The sequence below is a fragment of the Labrus mixtus genome, chromosome 4 (genome assembly GCF_963584025.1).
Source record: "Labrus mixtus chromosome 4, fLabMix1.1, whole genome shotgun sequence".
NCBI classification, from domain to species: Eukaryota; Metazoa; Chordata; class Actinopteri; order Labriformes; family Labridae; genus Labrus; species Labrus mixtus.
In genome coordinates, this window is record NC_083615.1 from 22,816,564 (window position 1) to 22,830,829 (window position 14,266).

The 14,266-nt window shown below is 37.1% G+C and overlaps 2 protein-coding genes across 2 annotated transcripts in view; one reads left to right on the forward strand and one right to left on the reverse strand.

Annotated features, from left to right (window-relative positions):
- The window catches only part of si:dkey-238o13.4 (uncharacterized protein LOC560780 homolog), a 171,544-nt gene that overhangs the window by 91,966 nt on the left and 65,312 nt on the right, over positions 1 to 14,266 (forward strand). The gene's annotated exons all lie outside the window — the stretch shown is intronic.
- On the reverse strand, positions 3,831 to 9,693 carry chmp1a (charged multivesicular body protein 1A). The gene is made up of 7 exons (XM_061036431.1): positions 9,558 to 9,693; positions 9,028 to 9,047; positions 8,851 to 8,928; positions 6,395 to 6,541; positions 6,084 to 6,212; positions 5,692 to 5,885; positions 3,831 to 4,297 (listed from the first exon to the last, which is right to left on the reverse strand). The coding sequence occupies exons 1-7, from the start codon at positions 9,562 to 9,564 to the stop codon at positions 4,276 to 4,278; spliced, it is 597 nt and encodes a 198-aa protein (XP_060892414.1). The 5' UTR covers positions 9,565 to 9,693; the 3' UTR covers positions 3,831 to 4,275.

The following is a 14,266-nucleotide window of genomic DNA, read 5'->3' on the forward strand; positions in this document are numbered from 1 at the left end:
TAGTATCACACACACTGGGAGTCACTTAAATATTTAAAAGCCATTTTCAATTTCATAACATCCATCTTTTGAGTCCACAGCGGGTCAGTGAGGACACTGGGTCAGTACTTTCCGTTGAGAACGTCACCCAGGGCACCCACCACTCTGCTCAAAGTATTAAAGTCAGTCCCGGGATAGCCTGCTCATCATAAATTGTGTTTCCATGAGTTGTGTGTCCTCCTTCTGTCAGCATGGCTAAGTCAAGGCTTCCACAGAGAGAAAAGGCGGGGGAGTCCACAGTGGAAACACTCAGTGCACGCCAAGACAACCTGCTGGTGTGATGACTATAGCCCCCTCTTTGACATTTAATGAAAGGACAGCCTGTGGTTATGTGGTTATGGGGCTTCTGACACGCACATCTCCTGTCTGCCTGTGCTGCTCCCCTCCCCCAGCTGTCTAATTTCTTACCCAAGGTACAACATTTCACCTCATGATTTATTTCACAAACAGTGACAGAGAGAATGAGAGAGGGTTAAAAGGAAAGCAAAATGTGGTTTTAGTTCAATTGCTCATTGTCACACTTTCCTGAGAAAAGTCTTGAGTGAGAAATTACAGGAATCCTTTCTGTTTATGCAGTTTCATCTGTTTACCATTAGAACACAGCAACCTGTGAAGAAACTGCGTCAGTGTGAATATTCATGATCCAGTTGCGAGCAGCAGTAATTATCCTTCTTGTGTTGGGTTGCAATAGGATCATAAGCAGCTGTGATGACATAGAAACCTTGTTCTAAAATGGCAGTAGAGCACCAGTCCACACAAACAGATGCTCTGCTAGATGGCCTGGCAACAGCATGACAACAAGAGCAGATTCATGATCATCCTGTGATTGTCCTGTATCTGTACTGTGTATTTAAGAGTGCAACTAAAACGACCACCTCTTGGGAACGCCAATAACCTAGTGGATATGTGTGCGCCTAGTGCGCCCCATGTACAGAGGCTATATTCCTCTCTGCAGCGGCTGTGGGTTTGAATCCGAGCAACCCCTTTCTTGCATATCATCCCCTGATCTCGGGCAAAAAGGCCCCAAATAATAACTTAAACAAAAACTACTACCTCTTACTATAATTACTGAAGACGCCTTTTAAAGAAAACGATTCTGATAATTGCAGCAATGATTTCTATCCTTCTCCTTGGAGTAATTATAAGTGAATTTGAAACCTTAATGCCTCTACAACATTCTATGAGGCTATTCAACTCGTTATAAATAAATCTTTCATACAGATGCATTTTTTAAGATTAATGTTCAAGATGTTCTGCGTACATTTTTTGAAAGTTATTGTTTAAGTGTGTTTGGACATTAAGTTCACTTCAGAAACTTTCAAACCAGTTTGTTAATGGCAATAAAGTTCCCCCAAGTCAAGTTAGAATAAAATGATGAACCAACATTTGCTCTCTTTCCATCACGATATATGACCAAAATCTGGCCATCCCACGTATGGAGGACAACAAGTGTCACTGGAAAAGGAATCAAGCATTTCACAAGTGAAGAACTACTTTTATTCTGAAAATAAAATATACAAACAAAATCTTACTTTCCCTATTAAACAATGATATAGTGACCTTTTTTATTGTAGGGTATTTATGTAGTTTAATAATTAAATCAGTAAACCAACCTATTAACTTCAGAATCAAAATTCTTGTTTTATTTTTTGAAATAATGTTTGTCTTTTCTTTGACATATTTCAATGCTCCATAAAAAAATGTATATTGTTATGATGTTGTGGATTCGTCTTTAACCAGCACCTTTGAAGCATCTACTGCTGCTTGAAATCTGACCTGACATAAAGCACTGTTACATATTCAGCACACACATCAATTGAAAGATCATGTGTAGTCTGTCACCACTTTAAAAACAAACCACTGAAGTCATACGCATCAGAGGGCAAGCTTTTATTTTCACAAGGTTAATATACAAAACAAAAGTGCTGCAAAGTTCTGCTGAACTCTGAGTTTAAATAAACCCTCCTTGTGATTAAAATGGACAAAAAAAAAAAACCTGGAACATTGTCAGAGAGTGACGCTGACCCGTTACAAGAGGATGTGTGACTACAGCCTATCTGAACTTTAACATCTATGCCAGCACTTGTAACTCAATGCAGAGACTGGATTTTTTTTTAAAAAGGAAGAAACGAATGGAACCAGCTTTTAGTGAGCTCATGCAGCCCCCATTATACATTTTATTCCACTATCTCTAAATATCACCTGCTATTTATGCAAATCACATCTTTTGCATTTCTGTCAAACATGACTGATAAGACGTTTTAAGCAAAACCTGTGGGTAATAACAACTAGGGGCATGAACTCCCTCTTGTTGTCACATTAGAAAAAATGTCCAGCATGTTTATCCCTGCTAAAGATACACTGACGTGTCCTCCTGATAGAACGAGACACTTGAGGAAGATTAAATTATTTGGACACAGAGAAGTTTCCAAAAATATCTGCATGAGGTTTCCGGGTTGGTATGGGAGATCTTCAACACCTTAACTTAAATCAAACACAACAACAACAAAAAAGAGATCAAACAACTTCACACTCTGCAAATTCAAAGAGATAATGTAATGTTATGATTAAGATCACGTCCTCCTGACTGCAACGGCAACCTGAGCTCACACTTATCAATGTCATTGATGCTGGTTAAGACGAAGCTCAAAACATCTACAGCTCGTCTGGCAGGAAGAGGAGCTGAAACCGATTTTTGTCTGACTGATGTCTGTGGAGTCTCGTTTCACTGCTGTTCACTTTCTCATCTACAATCCTTCAGGCACTGAAGAGGGAAGCACCTTTACAATCACCTTCATCCCAAATAAGGCATTCCAAGCAACAACAAAAAAATGAATACAGGCAAAAAAACAAATCTGAATAAACAGAAAGAAGAACACCAAAACAACCACTTTGACACGGGGGCCCACCCGGTTTGAAGATTGTCCTTTGATGTTTTTGAGTGAAAGAACATGAAGCGGCTTTAACTGGGATGATTCTGATAAGGAAAGGAGACCCCTACCTCCAGACTACTGTGACAGTCATTTAAATCACATTGATCTCCATCCAAAATGTGTTTTTAGCAAAGTATCATAACTATTCTCTGAAAGCCATTTCACCTGACCATTCATGTGCATGCCGGTGTAAACAGGAACACAAAACAGGCACTGGTTGTTACACCCATCACAGCATCACTCCATGTTGGGCTGTATATACTTAATATACAATGTATGGCTGGGGCTGATGACACTACTGGACACTGAAAGCCACGCAAATGTCAGCTTGCCTCCTGCACATTTATGCAAAATTCAATAGCACCACAATGCAGCAGCGCCTACTATTACTTCTTAATGTTCAGATAACCGCAGCATGTAAGAAGGTTTATTTTTCTATCAGTAAAGGCCCATATGATAGCGGCATGTCTGAAAAGACCAATCAGCCAGCATATCTGCTTGTTTCCAGTTTTGTTTCTCAGTTTGAAAATTTAAAGCTCACCGTCATTTTCAAAAGCTGCAGTTTTAGGGCCACTGGGAGGTCACACTTGTGATGTGTGGATGTCAGCCATAAACGTACCCAAAGTTCTTCTGTGTTTATAAATGAACATACATTAGTGTGAATTTAGCATTAGTGTTACTTAAATACAAGTTAGCCTAAATTGCTCAAGCCAGAACTGATTTACTATTAAATGTCTCGTTCCTTAAATCAGAATCACCCAATCAAAGCCCCCCGTGCTGACAAAGTCTGAAAACTATAGAAACAACATGTAGACACATCTTCAACCCACCCTGCCCCTTATGATCGACTGCAGTGTATAACTGCCTAATAAAACTTTTTATTATTATACATCATACAATTTATAAGATTGGTTTCTTTTTGTTTACATAGCATACATCCATAAGAGTGTGATATCAGAGCCAAGGAGTAGAAAAAGTGGCAGAGAAGAAGGGATAAAAAAAAAAAGGAGGGAGGGAGAGGGAAGGTAAAATGAGATGCAAGGGGGAATTAGAGGGGAAAGGAAGGGACAGGAATAGATGGATCGAAATAAGAAGGTGAACCTGGGTGAGATTCAAGCCCTCTCAGTTGGTATTTCAGGCCGATGTGTGTATTTATAGAGCAGGGGGGATGGTAATCAATAGGCTTGTTAAGTCCTCCCGGTAGGAACAGTTCAATAGAAACACACACAGCTCGTGTTGCCATCATTAAGCCCATCTGCTTACACACAGCTGTAGGCGGCGGTCACCTCTCCCGGAGGAGCCCTCAGTTCCGCAAAGCAGCCAACCTGCAACGTGTGACAAGAAAAACAGGAGAGAGATGAAGTGTTTGGAGCGTTTGTGAAACGGGATAAATAAATTATTATGAATCTACAGCAAGATTCTCTTAAAAAAAACAAATAAAACTTTAAAGCTTTAGGCTGCTTCAACACTTATAACTCTTTGAGCCTCACAAATCATGTTCCTGCCAGAAAACCTGTCAGTAATGAGAACAACACCTCTAGATTTTAACACCTGCTTAATGAGCTGCAGAATGGTTGACATGTGAAGACTGGCTTCTCTGCCTTGTCCTATTTCATGTGTACAATGTCTAGAAATATCTTCTTAGACAAGAATTCCACAGCTGCACAGCACACAGTGATGCATTTCAATCCAATCAACATCAGCACCATTTGGGGGGGGGGGGGGGGGGAGTAAAAATACATGCAGTACAATCCCCCAGAGCTCCTGGTGACAACCCATTGTTGTTTTGCAAAACCAGTAGATAAATATTAAACCTATTTAATGGACAGAGATATAGAACAGAGACAAGCATAAACCCCTGACATTTGAAAGTGTAAACCAGCATGTTTAATGAACCTCTAGTCAAATACTTGTTTGATAAAAAAAAAAAATTGCCTATCAGATATATAGAGTTATGACTGAACTAAAATCTCTTAGGAATGGGGCTGTCCTTAGAATTTCTGAGTGAAATCAAAACTAATGCTTATATTTTTTAATCTATAAAATATTGTCCCCCTGCAGATACTCTTCTGTATGAAATATTGAGATATGCAGGTTGAAGATGTTTCCGTTACAGTGATCCCACAGCAGCAGGCACCATAAGTGCACCTTAACATTAAGAGAGATGACGTTGTTTGCACTGGTAAGTATGTTTGAGGCCGATGATACAGTTCCCTTTAAGAGCTCGTGTCTGTAAGTATTTTAAGAGCCTATGCGTCAGAGAGAGCTTAGTGATGGTCACAGGTTGGGTCTTGCTCATTCAGGTGTTTTTCTGGTTCTAGCATGGCTCTTGTAGAAATCTATCAAGGCTTCTTTAGGTGAAGTAGGTCTATGCACCAGTGGGTGCACAGGCACATGAGCATTTGAGTCTATGACGTGTATGCTTCTTAGCTGTGCAAAAGAAGGATCCAGTGTTTCTGCCTTTAGTTATTTGTATGTGTGTGGTGGGGGTGAGGGTAATCACATTTCCTCATCTCATGCTCTATTCTAATTGCCTACTCATGTGCTGCTTGTTAGTCTTAATCCACAGAACAGTGAAATTGGGTCTGCTTCAATAGTAACGGTATTCATCACTATGCTTAAAGAAATCCCTCCCAGACACAAAGATGCTGCTTGTGACCTCTGTGATACGAATGTAGTTACCAGACGTCTCAAATCGTCTACAGATGCTGGTCCTTACCGTCGAGACAGCTGGTCCTCCTTTTCGTTGCTCCGTGAGCTCTCAGCTCCCACTGAGGTGGCCCCTGCAGGCAGCTGGCTGAGCTGGTCCATCACCTCCAGACCGCTCTCCTCTGCTATCTGGTGGATCAGGTCATCCACCTGGTTCTGAGGTGTGGTCAGTGTAGTCGCTGAGCTCATGGAGTCATCCATCACCTGGTGCAGGAAAAAGAGGCATGGATTACTTAGGGAGAGGGGCAAACGATTGCAGAACTGGGTTTAATTTTTAAACAAGATGAGTCAAACATGCCTTGATCAGTCCTAGTCCTTTGTTATGAAGTTCAACTGTCTAACATCTAACCACAAAGAGTTTTTTGAAGCACAATATACAAAAAACTATCTTCAGAAACTCACCGAGGTGTGAACGTCAAGGTTTTCCACCTGGCTTTCAAACTTATCCATGACAGCAGATATCTTTTGGAGGTCCATGGACTTAAGAGCCTTGTCCAGGGACTTGGTCACCTGGCCCATGCTTTTGGAAACCTTAAAAAAAAAGAAGAAGCCTTTAATACGTGTTGGCAAAGAAAAAAAACCTCATCTTCTTCCCTTTAAAGATCATCACAATACAGTAAATGATGCAAAGTGTAAAAACGTGAAAGTAAAGTTAATCTGTGTAAAATCTCAGGCAGCATGGATAGGTGCATTGATTGAACACTGTTACATACTGCTTTCATTGTGACTGCAGTCTGGACTTTGGAGGACACCGCGTCCACTCGTGACGCCATGCGCAGCCAGTTGAGACCTTCATTTTTTTTCCGGATAGCGTTCTCCGCATAGACTCTGGCAACTTCCACATTTTTCTGTTGCAAAGCCTGTCGATGAAACACAGACGCTTTAGTCAAGAACATCATCCATGATTCATTTTTTTAGCGGAACACAAAAAGTAATTTACAAAGTTCATTAAAACAGAGTCTTACAGAAACATGATTGTGTGTTTAACTATGTGATATCATTATAGTAAACATCAATCAACTAAAAAATAAATCATTCATCAGCACATTTAATATATTATGGGTAGATTTGTCTTTTGAAGAGATTCGACCAGGGCTTTTTATTTTTTTAAATTTTGTCCAGTAATGAAATTGTTCTTTTTGCATTCGTTTCAATATGTGGAAAAACTCTTGAAAAGTGTGTCTACCAGGAAGTCTGTAAAAAAAACAACAACAACCACAATCCTTTCAGCAGTCATAAAAACAAACAGCATCATTAGCCGCAGCTCACTCCTCATCTCTAATGCATGAGAGCTGTTAGAGAGGAAATGAGAAGTGAAGACTATTATGACTCAACAGGGAAATATCACTGCACGGTGAGATGATAATGATGCAAGAGAGAAGTACCCTGAATATCTTCTACCACGACATCCAAACCGAACATGCATTTAAAAAAGGAACAGATATGCCCAGTGACATCAGAACAGAATTTTTTACCTCTAAAATGAATAGGCAAAGACATATAGATTTACCAAACAACTCCTAGTTTATTGCTGAGCTGCACTGCCACCTTCTGACTTTATTAGACAAGTAGAATGCATATGAACAATCTGATTACAATAAATATCAATCATGAAGCCTAAACACTAACTCAAAACTATAATAAGTTGAAGATGTAAAAAGGTTTCCCGCTTTTTCATGCTGTTGTTTGTGAATGTCATTAAAAACATGACAAATAAGTTGGGGGGGAAACAGAACTTTCTTTTTACATCTTGTTACCCATCTGTGAGCGAGGGTGTTCTTTGACATGGTGGAGCAGGAGGACCGTGAACCTCAGTAACAACAGACATTGTTGGTAGGTGAACTCTGAGCATCAGCTGTTTCAGATAGCTCCCTTACCGCTTACTTTGTAAAATATCAGATAAACAGAAGAACAAATGAACACAAATGTACTCATGAGTCATTCAACACGTACCCTCATTTGTTTTTTTTTCTTTATATGATGTGTATTTTCTTTCGCTTGCAGCCCTTACATCACAATAAAGAAGGATGAAATTTAAAAAAAAAAGGGTTTTAATTGGCAATCAGAGGCAAACAAAGCTAACTAGCTCTTATTTCATGTTTTAAGTTGAGTTGGACTTCTTTCAAGACCAATGATAAAGTTTGATTTTTTTATGAGATCAAAATAAAAGCATTAAAGGCTTTTCCCTTTTAATCAACCGACAGTTGGTTATAGTTAAAGCTTTACATCTTTTTCAGACTTTACACACATTATTTAACTCAATGCTTCATCAAGTAAAACAAACAGATACGATTGTTCATGTCTTTTTAAGTCTACAGAACAAAAAGACTGAGCATAACAGCCACACCCAAACATTATCACCACTCTCTACAGGCCCACTACACAGATCATATGACACATTAATCACCTGATGCAGAAAAAGAAGACAAAAGAAAGCAGCAGATTTCCTGTACTCAAATAGTTACAGTCTGAAAGCTTTTCAGGATTTGCCTGTGTGTATAAAAAACCAAAGGTAAGAACAAACATAAAGAACAGGTGTATTTCGGTAAAAGGGGTTAATTTGTGGAATACTTATGACATGGAATTAAGAATGTGTCGTTCACTTTCCAGATTTACAATTTTTGTTTAAAAAAATGGTGTTTATCAAATATAAAAGGTCGGTTTGATTATTTTTTGTGAGTGTGACTTCTGTTTCGTTTTTTGTTTGTTTCTTTTGTTTTGAAAGAAATTCTTAGATCAAATTTTGTTCTGATATGTTTGTTTTTTGTAACCAAACTAGTAGTGTCTTAAACAATAAGATTTGTAATAAGGGTAGGTGTAATAAACTAAAGCTTCAGCCTACACCTTTTCAGTCAAAATGTTTTTGTTTTTTCTTGTGACTGAAATAAATGATTACTACTACTACTGTGTTAAACTAAGAGAACCAAATGAACCAGAAAGAGTTGTCCATTATGTTATCCATATTTCCCCTAATTTAGTATTCACATAAACCAAATACGGTGAAGCCATATAGATAGATTTGTCAGTATTCAGCCTTTATAGAGAACAAAGAAGTAAAATGATTAGATAGAAGAGTGTGACATGCATCAGTCTTTCTAGATGGAATTTATCATTGTAGGACATTTCTCATAGTGTCTTCTATATGCAGCTCAACATCAACTGTGCTCACCTTCTTAACCTTGGCCTGCTCCTTTTCAGACTCCTTCTCTGCTTTCTTAGCAAGTCTCTCAAGCTGCTTAGAAGTGAACTGTGAACCAAACACGACATTGTAAAGAAAATCTATAAATAATCCACTGTGCAATTTGGATCATGCTATTTAGGATTAAACCTTCTCACAGATACATACCCTTAAATTGAAGATCATATCTGTGACAAGGGAAAGGGAGGGTTTAATGTAAATTGTCAACATGGATTTAATATTTCATACTAATAGATCTATAATACATAAAAAAAACAAGAATAAAAGCAGCCTTGGCCAAACATTCAATTCCTCTATTGAGTAATATAAGCTACTGCATGTTTGAAGCATAAGTCATCGTGTTTTTTCAGTAGGAGAGGAGACGTAAGGAGGGGTCCAGATGATAACTTTCTAATCACATTTTTAAGTGTTACATTCTTCAAAATATATTTATTTACATTGACAACATTCAGTGTTAAAACAAGAAGTTATTTCAACGACATAATAAATCGTCTGTCCGGCTACAACAAGATGATAAATAACCGAAAACCAAAAAACAGGTCTGACAGCTAACCTAGCTAACACACACCCAAGCTAACAAGCTAATAATAGCATTCTGTCATTATACTGGTTTGATAGCTTTAAACAGAGAAGACTTGAATCCAGGTTGATAGTTCAACTATTAAAACACGACATACCATCCATGACAAGACGAATATGATTCCAGCTGCTCAAAGAAATCTTATTTTCAGCTGATGAACAGGCTACTCTTGTTTTGTTATGATACCGACTATCTCACTTCCTGGTCTAGGAGGAGTTCTTCTTCTCTGAAAGGTTTTCTAGCGGAATTGACACATTATCGCCACCATGTGGTATCGAGTTTAATATTCACAGTCTATGGTTTGAATTTGAAATCAAGAAAACAGTTCAAGAAAAAACAACCAAGAAAACAAATGAATTATTCTGTATCAGAATCAGATTTGCTGTTTGGTCTTGTATGTAAATAATAATAATCTGAAGCTAGATTTTAATTACTCTTTCCTGATTCTTTTAAGTGCCATTCTCATTTCTGACCAGAGTTAGCTTTTTCCCTACAGTTCTTTTTATGACTTCTTTGCTAATTATTATGTTTGTTTTTTTACTTTTATTCATTTCATTAGATGGAGTGGCATGGCCTATCCATGACTCATTCCCAGTCCTATATTTGAACTCTTATAATAATAGCCTAACTGTTTGGCTCCTGGCAGGCTCTCTGATTTGCTCTGTTAATTAATTCTGTTGTTAAGTTAAACATCTTACCTAATGATGCCAAAGTTGGAGCATGTTCCAGAGGCACCTGAAAATAAATCCAGGGCCTGATAGTGAATGTGATATAACTTTTTAAAGGAGCTGAACTTGATGCAGATCTAAATATCAGGCACCTGTTATCTAATCCGAACCTAATTAATCAGATAAAAATAGTCTTCATTGCAATTCTATTGCCCAAGTCACTTCCAACAAGACATCTTATATCACACCTTGTTATCATATGGGTTTAAACTGAATAGGGTCCTATTTAGCAAAATATCTTTCTTTAAAAAATGTTTTTTCTATACTACAATCTAAATCCTGTTCACATTAATTAACACTTCTTAATTATTGCATTATTGCAATTTCAGAAATAAAGTCCAAATGTTCATTCCCTGATGAAAGTTTCACGATTATCTGTGGAATAACATCCAATTCTCTTGAGGTATGTTAATTCACTTTCAACAAAAGTGTCCAGAATAGCTCCTCTCAATTCAATTAATCTTTCAATCAAGAGATCCTTGATCCACATAGCCAGATTAGCCTAATTTACTGATCTAAACTAATAATACCTCCCTTCACATGATGTCATGGGTCTTTATATAAAATTGAAAGGTTTTCTATTCCGTCCCCATATTGTTTGTGATTGCTTGGTTATTTTTTCTAAAATTCTTCTTTGTTCCCCTTCTCTGCTCAGACTTTCAATAAGTCACTTCAAGATCAATTAGGCCTACTGTAAAGTCTTGTTTTAAGTCTTAAACCTATCAACATGATTTGTTTAACCATTTAGGGCAACAAAATATCCCTCCCAACACCTTCTGATAACTTTCGAGCCAATGACTTTCTTATATCAGCAGTCCAGTTTATATCATAGTGAAAGAGACATTCCTATTTTCTTAACTGCAGTGGGCTATGTTTTATGCATAAATTAGCCTACATTAAAGCTATATTAATTTCCGTGTTTTGTATTGACAAAGTTTGGGGTAATAATAATAATAATAATTTTAATATTGTTGTTTTCTTTAGCAAGACTAATATGTAGTTCACTTAGCTGAGCTGGCCCCTTACAGCCTATCTCGAGGCGGTAAAAGCAATGCATTGTTATCTTACTAGACACTAATTTATAGAAATAATGCTAGGCTATAATGAAATAAAATAAAGGATAATGTTTTGTTTAAAAAAAAAGTTTCTCTAGGTAAGAAGCAGTTGTGGTCAGTGAAGAGTAGCTATATGCTAACGTTAGCTTGAATGTAGCTGTGTAACCAGGGCAACACAGTGACGTCACGTCTCCATCAAACGGTACATGTGCGTCAGGGTCATGTCTCAGTTTGTGAAGATGTTCAGTGGAGAAGAAAAGGTGAAAAAGAAGACCTGCCAACAAGACGACGTAGAGAAACTTCAGGACAGAGAGGAGTTGCTTCTGAAGAAGGAACAATATCTGAAGAAAAAGATTGAGCAGGAACTTCAGTTTGTCAAGACAATCAGCACAAAAAACAGAAAGGGTGAGATTTAGCATTTTTCAAGCTACCTTCATACCTATTAAATAACCTTAGTTACTTAGGTCATTTAACAAGGGTTAGTAAGAACCTGGCCAGTAATGTTACTGACAATTATTGGTCAGAGCTTTAAAATAAGGATGTAATTGCAATTCAGTGTAGTTCACATAAAGAACAAAGCTGAAATGTAAAATTAAGGTCTATAGCAGTTAATTTAGTATCACCATGGTGACTGAGGCCCTCATTGAAACCAAAGGTTAAAAACATTTTTCAACAAGTAGTAAGGACAATTGTTTAACTTCTGTTGTCTACTCTTGTGCTTGTCCTTTGTGACGGGATGCATAATTAGAATTAATACCAAATGTTTTTATAACAGTATAGATAAAGAGCCACTTGAGATTTTCCCTGCAGACTAAATGGTGTATCTCTCTTCTTCTTTTTTCTTCAAAAACTAGATATTACATCATGACCACTCTGTGTGAGCCACAAAGAAAATAATATTTAATTGTAAGAGTTTGATAACAATTGATGTTTTAAGTGTTTTTTGTAAGTTGAAACAAATCAAATGTATTGTGTTGAAAGAATGTTTTGAATGGTCTTCTTCCTGCGCATTACCTTTAGCACACTGAACTGAATCAGATACAAATGAGTGTGGGAAAGTGTGGCATTTCACCAAATATGATATTGTTGTCAAACAAATCAATAAAACATGGTAACATGATGATGTTTGAGTTCCATCCTTTATCATAATCATCATATTAAACTACTCAAAATCCAACAAAACAAAAAACAATGTTATGGCTCTTTCTAATGTGTCAAGACAAAAAGTCTGCTGAAAAAAGGACATGAAGTCTGAAATACTTTATCTTAATACTACATTTTACAACAGTACCAGAAGCTTACTTACCTGTTTAGTTTTCTGTCAAAAAGCCTGAAAATCATCATTATTCATTTTTCCCCTTTACTTTGCTATCTCCAACAGATGATCTTTCTAACACTGTTCCCCACTGTGCTTTCCTTCCAGTGGCTCTTCAGGCGCTGAGGAGAAAGAAGTGGTACGAGAAACATCTCAAGAACATTGACAGTGCTTTAAAAGCCATTTCGTCTGCTCATGAACACATGTAAGCAGAGAAATATCACAATTGGATATTTACAACAATGAACTCAAAATGTAACTTAACATGCAGATATGAAATATTAGTATGGAAAACACTGTTTAACATATACAGATGCTCTTCGTACACATTTTATTCCATGAGCTAAAATTAGCCTCAGATATTTTAACTTCCTCTTCTTGTTTTATAGAGATATCGTCAACAAGATGGATGACCTGATGAAGGACTTCAAGGAGGAGCCGGCTGAGACTCTGGACATGTCAGACAACCTCCACACCTCTGTGAGCCTCGGATTAGAATTTGATGAGGTACACGATGATCATTCTTTCAAGGATTTTTTTATTAAGTATTACTTTGTTGACCTCAGACGTTGTCCTTAGTCCTGTTTACACCTGACCTAAACATCTGTCCTTGGTGATCAAATCAACAAGTGGGTAGATCTGAGTATGTCAGTTTATCCCTGGCATAATAACATCTCCATTTGTGTCTCTAGTGACCACTTGTGATCACATCACACGTTCCTGATTCAGATGTAATTACACAGAGTGTGAAAATGCACAGAAAGATGGAAGTGATATGAACACATTTTTGATGATATGCAAATGTTCGTCTACAGCTGTGTGGTTTAACATTACAGTTGAAGAACCATACTGCAGACTGAAGTCTCTATTAGCAGTAATAAACTGACGCATAGATCAGCTCTGCACTTGTCTTCTTCATGAAATGTGGGTCACATCTCTGACTTGTGATTTGCTGTGGTCATCATCTTGTACATTTAAAAAAGTTTTAAAAAATTCTCAAACTCCTCAAACTATGAAAAGGTAAGGTAAAAGAAACAACTCTATTAAACTAATGATACTAAATATGATAATAATCATCATTCATGATGATTATTATTAGAAGTAGTAGGAGTAGTTGCAGCAGTAGTAGTAGTAAAAGTAACATTATAGTAGAAATAATAATTGCACCAATTAATTGAGACAAATGATCTTGTTTTTTTTCCATAACAAGTATAATAAGTACAAATGTAGTTTTTGTTTTCACATAAAGGAACACAGTATTAAAGTAGTAAAGAATGACAGGTTCAACAATTAAACTCAAAGTGTTTAATACGTTACAGTTTACAAGGTTTCAAACAAAGGTATTAAATCATGGCTGAAGGAGAAACAACATTGTTCCCACACCTAAACGTACATGAGATCACAAATGTCCGTCGTATATTTTTGCTGCCTTCTCTTTGTAACTGTATTTTATCTTTGTTGCGTTCATAACTGCACTGTGTTTATAACTGAACTGTTTTCATTTTCTTCTCCTTTTTCTTCATCTGTATTATTTTTAAAAGCCTCCCGTGGACAGGTGTTGCAAATTAGCATTTTGCTAAAAACACTAAGAGCAGTGCATCTGGAACTTGTGCATGGTTAAATGTTACAGCACCAATGTTACTGTATGTCCATGTCAAATAAACAAATAAATAAACAGGCAAGAATGACAGGCAAGTGATCTATCACT

What these genes read in the sequence shown, in the direction of transcription:
- chmp1a (XM_061036431.1), bottom strand. An exon ending in AGCAGGCCAAGGTTAAGAAG is followed by an intron (nt 6,542 to 8,850) that starts GTGAGCACAGTT and finishes TTTCATCGACAG; the next exon opens with GCTTTGCAACAGAAAAATGT. An exon ending in CTGCAGTCACAATGAAAGCA is followed by an intron (nt 6,213 to 6,394) that starts GTATGTAACAGT and finishes TTTTTTTTTAAG; the next exon opens with GTTTCCAAAAGCATGGGCCA.